Source organism: Geospiza fortis, unplaced genomic scaffold (assembly GCF_000277835.1).
Source record: "Geospiza fortis unplaced genomic scaffold, GeoFor_1.0 scaffold54, whole genome shotgun sequence".
NCBI classification, from domain to species: domain Eukaryota; kingdom Metazoa; phylum Chordata; class Aves; order Passeriformes; family Thraupidae; genus Geospiza; species Geospiza fortis.
The window spans coordinates 12,136,640-12,158,935 of record NW_005054301.1 but is presented as its reverse complement, the minus strand read 5'-3'; the positions used below and the strand labels follow the sequence as shown (position 1 = coordinate 12,158,935).

General features: G+C 38.1%; 1 protein-coding gene across 4 annotated transcripts in view; it reads right to left on the bottom strand.

Annotated features, from left to right (window-relative positions):
* The window catches only part of STXBP6 (syntaxin binding protein 6), a 95,562-nt gene that overhangs the window by 53,463 nt on the left and 19,803 nt on the right, over window positions 1-22,296 (bottom strand). For 3 of the 4 annotated variants that reach the window (XM_005417501.2, XM_031065483.1, XM_031065488.1), the window contains one exon: window positions 6,554-6,739. In XM_005417501.2, the coding sequence (XP_005417558.1) occupies window positions 6,554-6,707 (154 nt within the window). In that variant the 5' untranslated portion in view covers window positions 6,708-6,739. Of the gene's footprint in view, window positions 1-6,553; window positions 6,740-22,296 lie in introns of those variants that run through there. The other variant, XM_031065495.1, reaches the window with a different exon arrangement.

Sequence of the window (22,296 nt, the reverse complement as noted above, 5' to 3'; positions counted from 1 at the left end):
AATAATATCATCAAGCTTCTTTTATTATGAATGAGGCAACAAGCAGCTCTCACTGTACAACTGTACAACTTCCAGTCTACAGTTTTACAACCAATTTGTTTTATGCATAAATCTTGTTGCATCAAAACTGGCTTTGTATTTATGAATATTGAATTTATTTCTTTTAATTACTGCAAATTTTCATACGACTTAATAAACAGATCTGATGCTTCACATTCTTCAATGTCTTTGTTTTTGATGTCTTTGTTTTGCTCACATTTTTTCCTTTCTCATTTTTCCAAGATTTCTCATTTGAGATTTTGGAAATCTTTTCAAGGAGTTTATGTCTGATTGAGGTGGAAGGAAAAACAATTTCAAGAGATCAAGTCTGAATCGAATTGAAAGCAACATTAGTAACAGAAATTCTGTGCATTGACACATTTTTTAAAAACAGCTCAGAGAGTCACAGAATCATTTAGCTTGGAGAACACCTCAGATCATTAAGTCCAACCTTTGACTGAACATCACCATGTCAGATATGCCATGGCACTAAGTGCCACAACCAGCCATTTCTCTTGAACACCTCCAGGGATGGTAACTGCACCACCACCCTGAGCAGTCCATTCCAGTGTTTAAGAAGCCCCACTGTGAAGAAGTTCCTCCTGATGTCCAGCCTGAACCTCTCTGGCATAACTTGAGGCCATTTTCTTGTCTTTTCACTAGTTACCTGGGAGAAGAGGCTGGCCCCCACCTTGTTACTACCTCCTTTCAGGCAGCCATAGTAACATCTTCCCTGAGCATCCTTTGCTCCAGGTTAAACAACCCCAATTCCCTCAGCTGCTTCTCAAAGAGATTACCCTCTAGAACCTTCATCAGCTTCATTATCCCCCTCTCTGGACATGCTCCAGCACCTCAATGTCTTCCTTGCAGTGACAGGCCCAGAACTGAATACAGGACTCCAGGTGCAGCCTCACAAATCCTGAGTACACAGGGACTGCCCTGATCCTGCTGCCCCCACTATTGCTGATACAGATCTGGATGCCATTGGCCTTCTTGGCCACCTGGGCACACACTGGAACATGTTCCTCCAGCTGTTGACCAGCACTCCTAGATCTTTTTCCACCTGACATCTTCCCAACCACTCTGTCTCCAGCCTGTAGTGCTGCCTGGGGTTCTTGTGCTCCAAGGGCAGGATCTGGAACTTTGTTGAATCTCATACCACTGGCCTTGGCCCATTGATCCAGCCTGCCTAGATCCCTCTGCAGAGCCCTCCTGCCCTCCAGATGATCAACACTCCTGCCCAGCTTGGTGTAGTCTGTAATCTGTCTGAGGATGCACCTGATCACCTCATCCAGATGATAAATAAAGATATTAATCAGGACTGGGTGCAATACTGAGCTCTGGGGAACAATACTGATGCACAGTAAACTGCTAAGCTTTATCAATCTGCTACAATTCTATTCTGAAGGATTTGGGGGAAAAAAAGTGCTGAACAGCAGACACATAACTACACATCTTCAGCTTGCCATTTAGAAAGTATTTCCTACATGTGAATAAGATCAAGTAGGGTATTGGTAGGACGCACAGGAACACACATACATTCCTCCTCCACCTTAAAAAGAGAAAAAAAAAGCAAACCAAAACACACCACTCTTAACACTAAATGCTTTCAAATACATAATTCTGTAGTGTTGCTGTAAAAAGATGTCCTCCTACACAAAATTCTTGTGGAAAAGGACTGCTTATATTACATTGGACAACTCAGAATCAGAAGGGATCAGAGCACCAAGACATATTAAGGATACAATCAATAAATGCATCCTACTCTCCAAAGTAGTTCATCATTTTCTCTTCTATTTCAATATATACAGAAAGATCAATAATAAAGAAGGTTAATCTGGCTTCCACTCAAAATGCACCAGTTTTGTTTTTCAAAGACCCTTAAGAAAAGATTTTAAAATCTCTTTTATAAAATGGAATTTGAAATTTATTATCATTTCGAGCAACTGATATTTGACCTTATAAAACTCCTTATGGAACCCTGGAGTTAAAATACCAGAAGTACCTAACAAAGACAAAGCATGTTCTGACAAAAGAAGGAAAAGAGTTTTGGTTAAGAACTATAGTCAGTATCATAATAATTTATTATAAGCAGATGAAGGCAATTATGTTTTGTTAATATTAGCACTAGAAGCTATATGCTGTATGTGTACATTTAACATATATTTATTTAGACACACATAATACAGTACATGAATGTAACCACACTGTGCAACAATTTGAAAAACATCAGCGCTTTCCATTATCCAACTTATGGCCCATTTAAAGCAGTAAATTTAGGTCACTGAGCACACAGCAAGAGGAGCTAGACAATATTTGCCCTAGAAATACCTGAACTATTAAACCTTCACCTTAAAGAAGCCATTACCAAGATAAGATAGTGAAGAAAGAAGCTTGTTTGGTTTTTTTCCTCTATTCTGAAAAAAGAAATTTGAATTTTCACAACAAAACATAACATGAAGCTTGTACTGGACTCTGTTCAGTCCTTGCTGAACATCCCAGTCTGTGCCCAGATGTTCAGCCATGATCCAGTCTGGGTCCATGGGGCTGGGCAAAGCATCACAACTGGCCTGCAGCTGTCTGCAAACAGCTGTCCAGGTCAGAACTTGCAGAAGACTGGACCATCATTTGGCTGGTGTGCTCTTCTGGGCTGACCAATTCTCTTATGTCAGTCATGACCTTTTTTGTATAAATATTCAAATATACAGTAGAATCTGACATCTAAGTGGGTCAGATTGAAAGTGAGTATGATGAACACTGAAGTAACATTCTCACAACATTTACACAGAGGGGAAAATACCACCCATTGGCAAGTAGGCCAATGACCTGTATTTCTGAAGTGACTGTTTAAGCATTTTATACTTAATTCAGAATTCTAAATAAGGCTAAGAACTATTTTAAACAATTATGTTTCAATTACATAAGACAATGACGACAAAATTAAAACTTAGACCTGATCCAATAACTCTCACTAGGTCTGCTAGTGTGGAGGAGGTGATAAATATCCACTTTCAGCTTTGAATTTCTTGTCTTTTCTCTGTGTTAAATCCTCTTTTACATTACAAAAATCCCAGTGTTCATTTTCTCTGTTCTGCCTACAGCCACCCTACCTCTGTGTTTCCCATCTGTCTACTCCTTTCTTGTTCTTCTTCAGCTAAATAACTCCTTAAAGATCTGTCTTGGCTCTGTTTGCCAGTTTAACTTGGCTAGCTCCAACACTAAGCTAGAAAGCTGCAGGTAACCCAGCTGCTTGGTTACCACCAGGCTATCAAGCAGTCTTGCTACAGCTTTGTTAGCTTAATCTGTGTCCAGTTTCAGATTACAGGCTTTATCTATACCTCCTTCAAGCATTCATGTTTACTACTAACATCTCAGTATTCAATATCGTACAATCAAAAAACCCAGTGCATACTTCAAATACCAATACTAAAGAAGAATCTTCCTTACTCTCCCATCTCGCTTTGCTCAATATTTGATTCTTTTAATGGTTCACTGTCCCATTTCTGAGGCTAAGGACATTCTCCCTGCTCAGCATCTCTATCCACACTTGCAGAAATTCAAATAAACAACTAAGATAAAATGTCTTTTCAACACCAAAATTCAGTTCAACACTGAAAGGAAAACATTTAACTCTTGTTATAACATTTTGTGTAATTTCTCAGTTTCAAAGTGAGCAGCAAATAGAAGTAGCTGTCACAGTGGCTTATGTTTCATTTTCTGTACCATACCTTGGATGAAACTACAACTAGACAAGATGTTTTATATTTATATCCCCTAAGGATATAAGGAGTCAGTTTCTATTCTTTCAACTGTCAAATTCTGTTCTAAAGAGTAAATTATCAAATTCCTTTCAGCAAAGGCCAGACTGAGTTAGTCCAAGAAAACTATGAACACAGAGATATTCCAGTCACTTTGTTTACCTAATACATAGCAAACCTGGGACAAGAGTCAAAGGCTGATAAAGGCATTTCCAGGGAAGAGGTTGCAACACTCAGCACTAAAGCACATGAAATGTTGCCTGAAATGTAAATACAAATTCAGAGCTAGCCACCATTGTGACTGCTTCACAGTGTACGCTGTACACTGCTTCACATTACATCAAAAAAGGAAGGTAATCAAGTATATTCTGCTGTCCCAAGATGCAATCCATCTTGGACTGTTTGGGGCACAGCTAAATTGCCATGACCACATTAATTTTGCCTTACTAAACAGAAACTTTTTCTGTAACAATGTGCTGCAACTACAACCATTACTGCTTCACAGCCATTGGGAATAGGCAAAATCACAGTTTATCCTCATCACAATTTCTTTTACACAATGGCAGAATCGCTTGCTCCCCAATGCGTGGTTTTGTGCCTTTGATGATTCCTGACTACATACCTAACTGCACTTGACCCTACTGAACTGCATAATCTTGCTGAGCAGGCTGTTTGGAATGTGACATCAAACACAGCCAGGCAGTCCTCTCCCTGGTCACTTTGTTGCCTGCTGATATTACCAACTATACTGTACTCTCATAATATAAACTATAAATGTATAAGAGAAAACCTGGACCCAGATCTGTGCAAAACACCATGAATAGTGAGCCACATGTGAGGGCTCTTGCAACATCAATATGCAGCTTTTCAGTGTCTGCCACAAAGTAATTGTATTTAGATCCTGAATGCTTCTCCTTATCATGAGTGGCCAACTCTGCTTAAATCAGGACATCCACTATTTCTTCCTTACTCATAATATGCTGTGGCAGTAAAACAATAAATGCATTTAAGACCATTCACTGTCTTAAAATCCATGTTGACTGATATATATGAATATGGGGTGGGGGAGCAGAAGGAATGCCAAGTTTTACAGAATATCAAATAAAAAAAAGACAAAAAAAATCCACCCATAGAATATTTAGCCTACAGAAAATTGTAAGCATAGAGAACATCTCTAACCTTTAATCATGAACATGGGTATCAAACACCTGTGTATCCCAAAACTTACTGCACAGATGTAGAACGTGATTGCTCTTGATAAGAAGACTTAAGAAAAAGAAACTGGACTGACATTTGAAAAATTATGACTCCCAAAAGACGAGTATAGCTTTGCTTAAAAACATTAGTGATTTGAACATTTTTTTAAGAGCTGAGAGGCCTAGATTAGTTTCCTCTACACCTTGAGAAGACTGAAGCATACAGTTCTTATATCGACACAGAGTATTCCAACCACAAGTCTATGGAACAGCCTAGGGGAATAAATTTTTAAATCCTTCTTTGAAGCTCTCTGTGTGGGGAGAATGGCTGAGGTCACTTGGCTTGCTCAGCCTAGAAAATAAGAGACTGAGGGAAGGCCTCACTGTGGTCTACAGCTTCCTCAGAAGGGGAAACAGAGGGTCACACATTGATCTCTTCACTCTCATGAGCACTGATAGGACCTGAGGAAATAGCATGAAACGCTATAAGGGAAGGCTTAGTCTGGGTATCAGAAAAAGGTTCTTTATTCAGAGGGCGTTCAAGCCCTTGAACAGGGCCCCCAGGGAACTGGTCACAGCACCAAGCCCAGCACAGTTCACAAAGCATTTGGAAATGCTTTCAGACACATGGTGCCATTTTTGGGTTTACCAAAATGCCAGGCCAGGAGTTGGCCTCGATGATCCTTGTGGGTCACTTCCAACTCGGGATATTCTATGATCCTACAATGACAAGCAAAATACTCAGCTGTAAATGAAAAGTCTTCTGTTTTGTCTCACTGACCTCAGTATGTGTGTGCAATTGCTCTGCAGCTTGTAGTCTAACAGAAGTATTTGTACATATGTATCTGAATATATCTCATCCAATAACATTCAGTAAATGTACACTTTTTGGGCAGATGTGTGACATGCTAGAACAGTAGTAGTGTCACGGAGTTTTAGCTCCTGTGCTTTGAAAGTTTTAACATTATTTAAAAAAATAACACCACAATTTGAAAGAGTCATGAAACTCTCATTTAGTTAAAAAATAATTGTACTTTTCTGAGAGTCATAGCACATTGCTTTTGGCCACTAACTGTACTTCCAGCAAGATGCATGCACTCAAAGGCAGCAACTGATATGCCTAAAAACATAAGTGACTAAATCACCCTAAATACCAAAGGTACTCACACACCCTCAGCTGGCAGTCATTGAAACATGGCATAAAAAAATACATTGTATATCACTTCAATGTCCTGAAAAGTTCATCTTTCTAAGAAATATCTTAATCTGACTAAAGAAAGACTGTTACCAAATATTCTATTTCATACTCTGCAGCTGTGCTGTGAGAACACCAAGGGGTTTTTAAACAATGAAACCCCCTGTTCAATTTATCATAGTATATAAATATAAACAGCCTAGAGCATATGGTTCCTCAAGACAAAAGGTGTAAGTGCTACAATTCTCTCATTACACTATGAAGATTCGAACAATCCAGCTCCTTATGGCTACAGACAACAGCTGCTCAGTTAATCAAAGATAAACCTAAACAAATAACCAGATGTCAAAAGTCATTAAACTTACCTGACAGGCATATGTATGTTAAATATTCACCCTGACCCCCAGTAGCTAGAAAAGGAATCTTCTTTTTTGTTCTTCTTTTCACTTGAACAGCTCCCAGCATCCTTTCATCATGTGGGGCAAAAATCTCTTTGCTGATTGCAGATTTAGCATTCATCGTAGATCACAGGTATAGCAGACTGGCGCTCTCTAAAAATAAAAATAATAAATAAAAATAAAAAAATAAAATCATAAATATAAAAAAATATTAGAAACTCTTAAGTTGTATCAAAGTCCACAATATTAGAAACTATTAAGTTATATCAAAGTCTACTTACTCTGGCATTAAAAACTCTGACCTTCAAAGAAAGTTTCTAATGCCTCAAAGAATTTAGAAAATAATTTCATATTTGTAAAGGCAGAATTTTCAAAGTATTTAAGTGTCTTCACTGAAGTTCTCCACACTTCCTAAATTTGCTTATACAAGCTTCGCTTATTTTGGGCAGAAGCACTAGCACTTCAGTATGTTGCAAAATCTTCTCAGAGAAACACCCTGCTTAACTTCATGCAGCATAAAAGCTTCATTAATTCCCCCTCTGATAACTGAGGGAAACTCGGATCTGTGTCCCACATACACAGGGAAAGCACTGCAAGGGCTTAGGGAAGCAGAACCATGGTTGTGCTGGCACACAAGAAGTCACGTTCACAGAGGACAGAGACAACTTCAGACTTGGTGAGACTGTTCCTTCAGGAGCACTGCTCCTGGTGACAGCATTTGATTACGCAGCTCTTGCACCTCTTGCAGCTTTAGCATCTCATCCCCTCAACTCTGGAATTACTGACTGGGCAACTGCACAGGAAACAGTGTCAGAGACACCATCGGGGTCAACACAGACAAAACCACACCTCTACTTTTGGGCTCTGTAATTTTGACCCAGGTCAGTTCCTCAGTGTGTTTCGTAACAAAACAGCACAGTTGACTTAGGAGAGACATTTGTCTCAGGAGAGACATACACATTTATATAGGAAAAAATTATTGTAGAGAACAGGGAAGGAGGAGGGAAGCAGCTTAGTCATGCACATCCCAAAAAACAAACCTCACCACAGCCTGCAGAGGGGCCTAAGTAAAGGAGGGAGAACTGAGAGGGGACATTAACAGGTTCTTTGTGCAAGCTGTAACTCCCATTAGTTCTGCACTGACTCTTGTAACACATACATAGGCCCCCATTCACGGAAACTGCTGAATGACACCTTTAATTGTCCCAATGTAATGACATTTCAATGCACATACATTAATTTACACGTTTCTGTATTACTAAGACTTTCAAGCTGACAGATCTTTTTGACATCCTTAGCTTTCTTAGTTCGAAGATGATAATACTCAGGCCTGAACTACCTGATAATTCTGCCTGTGGGATCATTTGATATTTGCTATAATTTAAAATAAATGTAAATAAACTACAGTCAAATTAGATTATGAAACCAAGAGGGTCAAGGATCCATTATTTTTTGTGCACATACTACCAGCAAGGTAATTGCCTTAAGACTTTCAGTCTCAAAGTTTTGTTGTCTCTATTTATGACATTCCCTTATCTTATAAATGGGAAAATTTAAAAAAAAACTACACATGAAACAGCACAACTTAGTCCAAACTTAATTCATCACCCGCTAATTTTGGGATGCAAACAGAATCCTGTGCCAAAATAATCTGTAACAGCATACCTCAGTTAACCAACATAGAGTTATTTGAATTCTGACATGTTTTATCATCACGTCATTTTACATGAACCTTTAAAAAAGTGAATTGGATTTAAAAATTGTCTCCATCAAAAGAAAAATCCAGACCAATTTCAAGTGATCAAAGAATGCATAGCTCCTGACAAGCTGTGATCTCGTAAGTCCCAACATCTTAGTTACCTATCCTTTAAAATGAATATATTTACATCACAACAGAATCAAAATAATAAACTTACATGGCAGTTACTTGGAAAAAAGTTCTGAAAGAAAATGTGCTGTTTTCACATTCATCTCATACTTTTCTCTTCTTCTGTGTTACAGAAATATTTGCAGAGTACATCATACCAGCATTTAAACTGTTGGGAAACTGCAACTAGCTTTTGAGGTAATTTTTTTTTTTTTGTTTTTTTAATTCAAGGCCACTGTTAACAACAATGGATTTAAATACACAGACCTCCTCCTGACTGAACTAGAGACTGATAATCTTTGCAAAACCCAGACCTTCATGTGCCTAAAGAATTTTCAGTGAACAGCTTTTCGGGAAAACACACAGAAGTGCTGTCAGGTTAAAAGACACTCAAGTGACATTCAACTGAAAAGGTGCTTTCCAGATTGCAATGATTTGATGCTGTTAATTCCGCAACTGAGTTGTTGAATAGATGTTTTCAGACATTTTCTTAATGGTCACAGACTGTAAAATAAAATATGACTTCAAAGATTACTCAGGGATGTAAAGGCTTCCCGGATTGAGAGAAGATGCAAGTTTTTCTTACCTACAGTATCACAAAATGTTAGTGGTTCATTGCTGCATGCTGCCACTGGCTTTGACATTAAGCTGGTTTGTATACATTTACCAGAAGCTGTACACAGACACAGTAGATACCTGGACTGTAACTGGAACCTCCAACTAAAGTGTGGACTCCTGACTTCAGAGATTGTGATCCTTGATCCTTCTGTTCTGGGAACTTGGGCTGACAACAGCTTCAGAAGCCATATTCAAACAATTAATCTAACACAGTGTGTACTTGATGCAACTGCCAAATCTGATGTGAAAACTGACACTAACACAAACCACAAAAGCCCATTTATTTAAAGAAGAAAATAACTAACTGTGCCTGTGTACAAACAAATTTCTGAGATTGAGATGTCAATATAGTTTAGATGAAGTTGTTTTCCATCGTCAAAAAATCAGCAGCTGAATTCAAATAAGCAACCTTCTCCTATGCACTAGAGGCATGCAGAAGATCTCTGTTTAAATAAGTAAAGCCTTCCAATGCTCCCTGTTTTTACAAGTGGAGATAATACAATTCCTGGCAGTTTTACTTAAAAAAAAAAAATATATATATATATATACACTTCCTCAAGGAACATGAATAAGTCTCATTTTTTTCCCCATTCTCCAACAAAATCCCTCTTTTCCTTAAAAAAAAAACCTCAAACCCCTGCCTGTACATGCACAACTTCATGTTGTATATGCATATTTCTTTGCACAATTATGTTTTCTCTTGGTGCACATTCCAGGACAAATTCAAACCATCAGCAGTTTCCACTCAAGGCCGCTATGAACTCATGCACTGGAACACAAACTTCTTCCTCCCATTTGTACTCAAATACAAAATAAAATCCTTAAAGAAACTTGTTGGAGGACCACTGAGCACTCTCAGACAGTGCATTACTGCTTGCAGCATTAACCCCTCTGAGGTAAGGGGGATTTAAATGTTCCAGTGAACCTAAGAGTTCAGAAAGAGAGACCACATTTCCTACCTCACGTGCTTTGTTCCACATATTTACTTCCGCTCAAACTACTATACTGATGCTTTAGGCTAATCAAAGACCCCCTTTTTCTTCTGCAATTTTTCACTCCATCTACTATAGCACTATGGAACAGAATGTCAGCATTTACACTGTGGTCCCAGCACAAAGAAGAAACACAGAGAGGAAAGATTCCTGTGTGGATTTGAAAAAGTGCCTGCAATGCGCTGCTCATTTGCATCTTCTCACATCTTTCTCTACTACAGTTCTTCTCCACTATATTTCTATCACTAAAAGCTCCCTCTGTGAACAGCTGACTTTTCCTCTAGAAGTATGTGAGGGGGCAACAATTAAAGGCAATTTCTTAAAAAGAAGATTAAATAAAACCAAGATAATTAAGCTGAATCCTTAATGCATCCCACATGTTCAATAACAAAAAAAAAAAAAAACACCAAACCAAAACTGGACAGTTTTCTGGTCAGCCAGAATCTCAGACTGTTTTCAGGCACACAGCCAGCAAATGGCTAATTTATCTTTACACCCACATGTTTCATAGGACTCTATGCAAATAAGTGGAAAAAAGGGATTTACAGTATCTTTGTTGAGGGTATAGGTATGCAGAAAGGAAACTAATTCTCAGCTTTCAGAATTCAAATAGGAGTAAATTACAATACAAAGCAAGAGCTGGAAAAGGACATAAAGGTTTCCAAAAAAAAGGAAAAAATGTTCAGTACGCTAAATCTGGCTGTTTTTAAGGATCTTCAGTTTAATCACAAACAGGGAAGGGCTCACAGGACAGGCTAACCACTGAAATGCTGCCTGCAGTGTGAAATCATCTGAGCAACCAACTATTCTTGGAATAGTAACTCTAGCAAGCACTCAAATCTGCTTTTAATAAAGCCACTATCCTGAAAGATGACATCTACTTAAGGAAATCATTGCAAGACACTGTTGCCAAAAGAACAGCTCTTGCTATTGTGATAGTTGCCTGGTATTTACTTTACAGAAGATGCAGTATCACTTCATTCTTTTGAGACTGTGCCCCTAAACTGTTTCTAAATGGTACAGAAAATTAAGTAGGAGGTGACATAAGGCATATAAGGTGACAGAAACATATTGAGGGATGGGTTACTGTATATTCCAGGTCATATTTCATGTTCTGAAAAGAAAACAGCAATTCCAGATCTAGAAGCTAAGGTCCTAGTAAACAGTATCATAGATCCCAGCTCACAAAAAGGATGTAATACTGAAGTGAACCTAAATACTGCAATCTGGGAAAAATCCAACTCAAATGTAAGACATAACATTTCTGTACTGTGATTCTGTGTGTGAATAACTGCAGGCCATTAGTAGATTATTTTAAATAGGTGTGCAAGAAAACAAATATATATTGAAGAACTGCAGCAAATTAAAATTAATTTCTGCTTATATTTTCACAGTATTCTGGATCAAGACTATATTCATAAGAAATTAATAAAATAATGCAAGAATCAGTGGACACTGATTCTTTCAGCATTTTCTTAACTGCCAAAAGCAGCACTGTTCCCTAAATGTGCCCTCCCCTGGAACTGGTATGAAAAGCTGGAGGTGTTTCTGCGAGTTGCCCCAGAATGGCAAAGGCATCTCTGTAAAGGTGGTACAGCCCTCTCCAGGTCTTTCTGAGTGAAGAGCAACAGTTAAGAGACCCACTTAGATTCTCCTTGCAAGAATCCCACAATCTGAAAGTCATTATTATTTCAAGAATGTAAGATTTTGAAAATAAAGATGGACAACACCACATTAAACAACACCACCCAATCTAGAAAACTGTTTACCAAAAATCAGTCAAGAACTTCTTGGAAGCCTGTGCTGGAGTCATCCTTTTTTAACAGGAACATTCTGAATCACACAGATTCACCAAGAAATTTAGGAACTACCAGATTTTATAACAAAGCCGCAGAAAGACCAGATTTGCATTTCTAGAAATTTGCCCTCAGGACACTGGGACATTCACAACAAGTAAAAACTACTACTTTTGCATAACAGCATTGTACATCATAGTCTTGAGAGGTTAGCTTAATTCATATGACCTTTCAGAAGCGTTTAGATCTTAAGACCAGTTATTACACCCAACCTTAGACTTTCATTTGCAGGAGGAACTGCCACAGTTTCTTCGGCCATTCCTCACAGATTTCTTCCTCCAAACCTCTCACCTCTCTAGGCCTTTTCCCTTTACCCTATATCTTTTCTGAAATGTAATCCTCAAGTCTGGACCCACAGCTTCATTGATGGCACCAGAGTCAACTGAAAGAACTATTTGTTGGGTCTTTGGAACAGGCTCCCCAGGTAAATGGTCGCCTTACCAAGCCTATCAGAGTTCAGGGAGCATCTGGACAATGCCCTTATCATATGGTTTAGTTTTAGGTAGCCCTGTGAGGAGAAAGCAGTTGAACTTAGTGGCCCTTATGGGCCCCTACCAACTCGAGATCTACAGACTCCTATAAGGAGTGAGCTACTGCCTTATACAGCTACTGCCATAAATAGCAAAACAGAAGAGCTTCACTTCAACATCTACCATGTTCTTCAATCTTTTTGTGGGAAAAGAAAAAAAAAAGGACATTTGACACCTGAATAACTAATTATTCCAACTTAACAGGGGATTTTTGTATTTACTGCTTTAAGGCTATTTCTCCTACTGTACAATAGTTTTATAGTCCAATTCTGTCTTTTGACACTTGCAGTTCTCTAGATTGACACCCATCAAAAGTCAGGAGGTACATTCTGTGTGCCATCACTTTGGACAGTTAAAATGGTTTGAGACATAGCACAGCTTCCTTTCGCTCCTCCAGTAAGAAAGATATCTTAGAAAGATACTAACTCCTTAGAATACACTTCTAAATCATTTGTTTCTACACCTTATGCTACTTTCATGTGAACCTAATTTCCTTCGTTAATCCAATGTGACTAATATCACATGAGACAGCACCAGAGGCACCATTAAAGCAACTCCAACTTATTCACATGGCCTAATACTTTTATCACAAACCCAAATCAACTGATCTGAAGTTGCATTTGACCTATTATTGCTTGTTCAATTGTTTGTCTGTATTTTGGCAAAGAAAAATCACTAAAAAATGAAATTAAAGGATACCGGTGAGAAGGAGCAGTCATGTTCCTCAAGGAAAGGGGAACTAGTTGGAAGGGCTGTAGTTTAGAACATGCACAGTTTCTTTCAGTAGTTTGTGTTGTTTCTCATTGAACTTATGACCACCACAAGCACTTGTACTGACTTACACTTGTACTTACTTACTGACTTCCTTTTGTACTTCTCTTCCCTATGACAGTATAAATGCTTCTGTGGTAGTACAGTGAACTAGACGAGAATTAATCCACTTTTAAGCTATCTTAAAAAAATATTGATTACTTTTGGTTTTACTCAGCTCAAGCTCCCTGATATAGTGCACTCCACAGCTGTGTGTCAGCACACGGGAATGAAGTGCAGCTGGTAAGATCAAGGCTCCCATGGGCCCCCAGCAGTGTTAGTTTACAAGGATCATGAAATTGTGCTTTAAAGAGAAAACCAAAAATGTCATGTACTTTCATCAAATATTGAAATCACTGACTGAAGACATGGCATGGAGCCAATCTAGACAAATTTTTTCAAAAACAAAACTTGCTACAAAGAACCAAACTTACTAAAAAGTGCTAAAACAGGAGCCCATATGGGTCTTCTCCTTGAAAAGAAGAAAATGGGGCTCAAGATAGTATAAAATTTCTTGGTATACTGACTCCATTATTTGTTGGCTTAAACAGAGAGGTAGCAAAAGTCAGGTTAAAAGTCTGTCTCTGTTACAACTATCAGAACTGTTGCCTATAGGAATATAGAAAACAAATGTTGCAATGCTATTACGGCAGTATAGCACCCATAACTACAATACACTAACTCACATCACCTATTCTGTCAAAACATCTCACAGGAAGCAGATTCTGACTTATTAAGTACTGATAATTGAAAAAACACATTAAATGGATTCATAATTTAGTGCACAGGTTGCCAGAGAGACAGGTTATTCCTACATCATCAGCTGAAGGTGTTTTAAAGAAAGAAAATATAGAACCCCACAAAACTGGTACATGGTACTCTTACTACTTGCTTTCTCCAACTAGTATAAGTCAGTAAACTCTGAAATCAGGTTTTACAAATCCTCCCAGTTCCATTTCCATTCCTCCTCACAGAACTGATACTGGTACAAGTTGCAGTCATCCATTAAATTAAATATCCCAAAAGAGAAGGAGGGAACAAAGTCAGGCCTTTCAGGATAAATATTTTCAATTTTCTAAACTGCAACCTGCAACACCCACACCAGAAAAAAAAAGAAAAAGTTCCTTTTATTACTTTAATGCTGGGGAAAAGTACAAAAGCATAGTAATACATTGGGACAAGACAATAAAAGATAACATCAAGGTATTAAAGCATTTCTTTCATCCATCTAAGGTGAATCAACATTCCTTGGTAAATATAAATAGTGGTTTTTTTCAATCACTCCAAATGCCTAAGAAGAATAACTTACTAGCAAAATGCATAATGCTTTTAAGAATGAAATATATGCAGTTCTGGGGATACTAAAATCTCTGTAAGAGTAGAAATACCTCTATGAACTACTACATGAATGTTTTTCTTGAAGGAAAACAAACACTATGTAAAAGTAGTAAACCATCTGTTGGCAGTGTGCTCATACTTTGCAGCAGTTAAATAAATAGTTTTTCTTTCTGGCAAATAACACAACCTGAACACATTTCTGACATGCTGCCTACTTCTTTCCAAGAATCTTCCAGCAGTTACAAGCATCACTCACTTCAAAATGGGTGAGTTCAACAAAGCTTCGAATCACTTCAACAAAGCTTGCAAAACTGCAGAGTGTTCTGCAAACTTAAGAAATTACAAACAAAAATAAAATGGTCTGATCCAGTGTTTTGCTCAAGGGATGTTATCATCTCAGAAATGATTAAAACTGTCATCCACGGCTTCTAGCCCCCACTATGTTTGATAGCTTAGCTCTGCTCTCCTGACAGAATCTATTTAAGAAAACCATGACTGCAAACAGACCTTGTACATTGAAATTTATGGGGTTTTGTGGGGGTTTTTATTTTTGTTTGGTTGGGTTTTTTTGAGGACTGACCTGTTCAATCTCAGAGAAAGCTGAGAAAAATCTAGAAAGGAAACTACTGGCTTTTCTCTTCAACTCTCAAGCAAGTTCTACTTAATTATTTTCATAGTAATTTGCAATCAGTGATCAGTTGCAGAATTGTTTTATTTTAATAGCTAGAAAGTTTCCATCAAACATGGTAATGCAGAAATTTTGTCAAATGATAGCCTCTTGGGAAGAAGACAGTCTTCTTTCAAAATAAAAAATATAAATAAAATACCACTGTCCCCCTCCGCACTCCTTGCAGGGAACAAGTAGGAACTTCTTGAGGTAGGGGAAGACTTCATCACGTTTATGGATGAGGACAAACCATTAAGTTTTAGATTAGTATCTCTTACAGATCAGTGTGGAGATATATGGGATCAATGTATGGGATACCTGTAAAACACGTAGCGAAATTTTCCAGTTCTACATTAAATTCTGAGAACAACAGTATAACAGCACAGTGAAGGATAAAAGAATTATGGTAACCTAGACAGCCCAAGCAAACAAAAACATCCTTCTTTATTTCTGTTATGTCTTTTTATAGTTTGCCAAGGAAGAGACTGGAATGCCTTTATTTGAAGTGAAAACATTAGGAGAATCGTATCTGTTCTACATTCCTGAAACTAAGACAATACAACATGAGGATGTGAGAAGGTGGACGAAGGAGTAACACCTACATTTGTTAAGAAGCATCCTGTCCAGGGAGCAGGGACGCAGCAAGACAATTCAACACAACCCCCTGTATCATTTACTTGATACATTTAGGAGTGGTTCCATGCTTATTGCACACAGATCTTAGACTTACAGGCACAGGCATCTACCAATTTCACACGTCAAAGTAAGAGGGCTGTTTATAAAAAACAAACCAACCAAACAAAAACCATGACTAAATATACAATGTATGTCTTCCTTCAGACAAATCCGAGAAGACACGAGCTCAATCAATGTATCAGACACCCTTCCAACTTAAATGTCAACCACCACTTTGCAATGAATAATTTATGCTGTCTCTAAAGAGCAGGCAGAGCTATGGACCCTGAAATAATATAATCTCTCAGTGTATCTCCACAGGCTTATGAAAAGGTAATTTTAGCACCAAATGCACACTTGATTGATAAATACACATTTTAAAATTGAGTGGCATTTCCAATTTTCCCCTATCAGATTAGTATGTATAGTAACTGACAAGGTCAACAGCAACAAATTCTCTGCAACAATTCTGTGCCAAAATCAACTTCATACAACCCACATCATATTTTACATGGCCAAACCCCTAGATAAAATGGCATCCAACCAAAAGAATAAGCACATATTCCATACAGAATTACGATTTTTACTCCATAAATACATTCTGCACCAACAACAGGAAGAAATATATTCCATCTTTAACTAAGACATCTGAATACAAGATAAGGGAAAACAACTGACAGCCACACAGTCCTGGCTGTGGTGTGCAGCCTACAAAAAAAATTCATGTAGATACAGATGTTATCTCAAATCACTCTTTTTCTACCATAAACAGCCTTATGAAAATCCTCCTTCTATACAAAACCTAACCACCACTACACAATAGTAGCAACTCATACAATTGCTCAAGGACAGAAATTTTTAGTTACAGATAGGAATACTGTTTCACAGAGAAAAAAATCTAGTCCTGTCCTCAACCAAAAGAAGTTTTTCAGTAGTGGCTTATGCCAGATAAACTGTGGGATGTTACCAAATAAAAGGGTCAAGATCCTTCATCACCCAGTATTTTCCTGATTCATTAGAACACTCGACCAATACTAAAATTTGCAGCTGCACATTAGTATCAAAACAGTGAGACTGTGGGAGGAATAGGTGCTACTTTTGGCAGTAATCTACAGTTCACTGGGTTAATTCATTCTTCAACCTTACCCTCATCTCTGCACATTCCTTTAGAACCAAGCCCTAAAATTACATTCTTAAAATTTATTATTTTTGAATCCTGAATCCATTTCAGAGACAATCATATATCCTGTTACAATGAACTTATAGACTCATCTGCAGTTTTAATCTTTTTCTTTCTTTACTCAACAGGACCCACAACCTCTACTAATCCTAACACCACGCTTTATTAAAAGCTATTAAACCACTTTGCCTTTGTAACCCAACAATCAACGTGAGTAGTTAAAGCAATCCCATAATTCAGTAATTAACTGTTAACACACAGCACCCAGAAAATTTTCTAAGTACATCTTATGTTAAATCAAGTGGTGTTTTTGCTATAGGTTTTTCCTTTCATATATTTTGCAGACATAGTAACAACAAAACCCATGAAATTCATAAAAGGTATCAGTAGCATTATCTCCAGACTTGTAACTCCTCAAAATCACCCATCTAGAAATCAGCTACATTAAAAGAGAATAGTTAATCTAATAACATGAATGATTCAATCCAGCTTTGCTTTACCCTTTACTTTTCATTTCACACAGTCAGTAGGTAAATAAACATGACTTTATAACCTGATACTTGGCCATTCATTAGACTTAATCACTCTAACAATTTACTTCAAACACATTCATTTCATAATGGCTAACACAACAGGCAAAGAAGCTTAAGAACTTACATAGGTGGCTTTACATTCACAAGACACATTTACAACTTCCAATACCTAAAATATGTTTGCATGTTTAAGGTATATAGGAACTTATTAAGACAAACAATGTACTTTGAGAAACTGACATTAAGGCTTATTTCTGTGGCTTGTTGATCCACATTGAAAACAGCACTTTGCCAACATTAAGTACATAACAAACAAAAAGCTCACTACATCTGCCTTAAAGCACTAGCTACGCAGATAGGCACAATGAGCACAGGTACAAGGAAGGCAGGATGCAGGTGAAACAAATACATGTTTTTACAAACAGTATGGGTACAGTCAAGAAACTTCAGAGCAATCCCATCTTCTGGTGAAGAACAGATGGGACACAGAGAATATTTGTTGAAATACCAGTAAAAATCAAGTATAACTCCAAGCACAAGAGGCCCTTGATTAAGAAGCATTTGGCAAGTGACACAGTAAGAAACTACTTTACCACAAGAGATTAACAAAGACATCTCCGCATTCCAGACAAAAGGGTAGAACTTCTTTTACCCACATAACATAATCATCTCTGAGCAGAGAGAACCCAAACTCTACCAGAGGAAACAAACTAATAACTTAGTTAAGTTATTTATAATTTATGAAATAACAGAAATAACATAGGTTATGATAAAAGGGGAGGGACAAAGCCCCACTCCTCAAAATGCTACGATGACATCAGAAGAGAAGCACATTGCACTGGGAGTACATATCTCGTCATTTTGTTCAGCCTTCACAAGTCTCATGCACTGAGGAAGACATTTCTTTTGCTGCAGAAACTCCTGTGCTAGTGGAAGCCAAGCCTCTCCACTCAGAAGCACTGAAGGTCCTCACAGGCCACACCATAGAGTGTGAATGTATGTGGTAAAATCCAGGACTGGGCTTTACCATGCTGGACTACAGCCATGCCAGGGGCTGGCTAGATAAGGGAATGACAGAAAGACATGGGGAAGCAGTTCACTCTTGTGCCCTAATAGCCTTGTCAAGGATAAAAGTGACTGTTCATGCTCCAAAAGTCTTTGGATAAGTCTTCCTCCTCAACTTCTATGCATCTAAGACATATTAACATATATAAAATAAACTTTGAAAATTAAAACTCCCATAGAAAATCCCACTCTAAAGAGGAAATAAAACTATGCAAGGGCCTATTACTAATAAATGGAGCACAGAAGCCCACTGCTTAATGAGATTGTCAGATAGAGAATCTCAGAATGAGAATATATGCAAGAGACATGGAGACAGCACCATCGACCAACATGGTAACAAAACATCTCAAACGTGGGATCCAGCAGCTAAGGTACAAATACTAGATTCTTTTAAGGGCCTGAGACTGGATCAGTTTCTATACAAATCAAATTTATAGAATTATATGAAGCGTTAGGAAGGAAAGATCAAGTGCAAAGCGATTGCGCTAACATGACTGTGTGCATTTCTGCTGACAAAATTACAGACTGTTCTCACCTGAAGAACTACAGCACCAAATCTAGAGAATACAGATACAACAGCCTTGCTAGACAGTATTAAAAATCTGCTACAGCTCCTATAAAAGTTAGAAGGAATTAACTGAGTCAATTCAATTTGACTGAGCAGCAAAGCACTGATCACTTCAATTTCTTCTTGTAAGTAAATCATAATTCAGCTAGATAAATAAACTAACATTTCATAAATAAAACCTCAGAAAAGGCAAGTGCAGAAGAACACAGTTTCATTTTCAATGACTATTTTCCATCTCCTAGTACCATAACACTGCTTTTCAAGTAATTTACAGTTAAAATCTTATTTTCTTTTAAACATTTCTGGACTACTTCTAGTCAGTCAACTCAATTTTTTTCCCCTCAATAATGGTATCTACCCATATATAAGTTTAGGCCAAAACTGAATTGGCAACAACATACTGCTCCTTACCACTCCTGACATTCTTCATTTCCTCTCACCACATTCAGATTGTTAACTTTTACTAGTATAGAAAGTCTTGTCCAAGTCTCTGTAATGCTTTTATTGGAAAATAAAAGGAAACTGCTCTCCTAGAAGACAGTTCCCAATATCATAAAGGCATAAAAGTAGGTGGCCATGTGCAAATGTAAAAGGAGGGTAAGTTTTACTAACTTCACAATATATTCTTTTCTTCCTGGAAAACACAGTGAAAATCTTTAAGTCTTCTGGTGAACTCATTGCGCTGAGACCAGCACAGTTCCCAAACCCATGACTCATTCCAATCCCAGCAAAAAAAAACTGCTGGAGAGACAGATGTTTTGTTTATGAATTAATTCCTTCAGTACGTCCTGCTCATAATAAAAAATAATCAGGCTTTAGTTTGTATGCAAAACATAAAGCAGGACAGTCATATTCCTGCATTACTCTTTTCTAAAGGGCTCCTCTCCAGCTCCCTCCAGATGGCCATGAGCCCCACCAAGCCAGTCCCACCTGTGGGCCCACATCCCAGCCTGGCCTCAGGCCATCCCTACAGCCCTGTGAGACCAAAGTTCCTCTCAGCAGAACTTCTTCTGATCCAGCCCCCCCAGCTGCTGGTGGGCTGATACCCCAGCCCAGGCTTGACCTCATCCCCAGGGAGGTGTCCCATGCCCCAGGCTGAGGCCACCCAACAGCCTGGACCACAGGGATCCCTCACCACTCCTGGTGCCACAACCAAAGGGAACCTCCAGCTCACAGAGCACCTGGGCAGGTTTAACCAACGTGAGAAACAAAAGATCAACTTAAACCCACTGGCAGCTGTTTGCACAAGGAACACCAGCAACAGCTTGAGTAAACGCACTAAGCGGCAAACAGGATCCAAAGCCTGTGCTTACTCAAACCTTTTGCAGTTATCCCAAGTTCATAAGGACAGGGGAGGGAAAACAAAGGAATCAAGCAAACAAAACTTATTTTTACTTGCTTTTTAGCAAGTAAAGGTTTTTAGAAGGTTTTAAGTAATGGATGGCAGATAATGAGAGAGACTACTGCAGAAGGTACCAGCAAAGGACAGCCAAAGCAATGAGAGTAGAGAAGCACAAGGAAGGAAAGTCAGAACACCTAATCATTGCCTGCACATAGTAATGCAGCAGCAGTAGCCAGCTGGAGCTATTTCTTCTTCAAATAAAAGGTAATTATGCAAGAGACGGCCCAGCTCAGCAGTGGGAAAGAAGACAACATGCATCTGAAAAGCTATACCACTGAATCAAAAACTTTCTGCTTATATGCGGTTAGCAAGGGCAGCAAGGACTTCAAAACTGCAGATGGAGATCTTCAGAGGGAGGGCTGAAAAACTTCTGCAGAAAGACAGCAGCAGCCTGATTTAACGATGACCTAAAAAGGCTGTAGCACTCCCTGTCACCACACCTCCTGTAGGCAAGCCTCAATGCACAGAGCCAAAGTAAATGATAACGTTCTTCGAAACACCAGCATCACAAGGACATACATAATCCTGCTGACAAGCTCTGAGCTGAGACTTAGTAGAAAAGAAAAATGATACAAGTAATTCTAGTCTAATAAGAGCACATTAAAAATTGCTTCAGTGACACTGGCAAGAAACCCAAATTAGACAGGAGGCAAAGGAGCTGCCAAGCCTTGCCAGTTCTTCCACTCTAAGGCAAGATAAAAAGATAAGCACTTCAACAACAGTATTACAATTAGAGAGACATATACATCCTTTATGTATCAATAAAAATTCCTGGTTATTCAAATACAACACGCATAATAGTGCTCAAACTACAACTCATCAACATTTATCAACATCCTGGGAGCATAATTCCATTCTAGTAAGATGATAAATAGAGCAGCCAAAAAGGAGAATTATGCACAAAATGCTCTTGCTCACAGTTAAGAATGGTTCCTGTTCCATATGGACCACCAGTAGGCAGTCATCTGAATTTAAGAAATTCTGTAAACTTGAAATTAAAACAGAAAGTAAAACCTTGAACCTATAAGCACATCTGACCAGAAAGAAAAACAAGTTCAAATAGTTAGCATTGCTATTGTGTACACATAACAGAGGAATTAACACTTAAAATCAGACTTTTGAGCAATTTGTGCAGTGGGTCAAAAAAAGTAAAAGCAGTTTCACAGATACTAGAAGATGTAACTATCAGTAAGAGACTAGGCTACAAGCCTCAATAGTTTAATTCTATTTTTCAAAATGCTGGGTATATAAAAAATAAGACTGAAACTTCTCCCTGAACAGTTATGAGAAATTTTGAGGTAATATTTCAAAATAAACCTTGCTGAATTTCAAAGGGTTATTTTCTACAGGATTGCTCCCTGTTTGGTCAGTGAATATATAAAATGACAAGCACAACTGCCCATTGTAAACAAGCACTCTTATACCCACTTACAGATAAAAAAGATTCTTTACAGCATTCTCTGTTGCATAAGGAGGCGACATTTTGAAATTCAAAGTAGAAAACATCAATAAAACCAAAATAAACAGGTACCAATGACAGGCATAATTTCAGTTAAGACTTACTTATAGTAGAACACCAAAAACAATGGATCAACTTATTTGTGGTGAC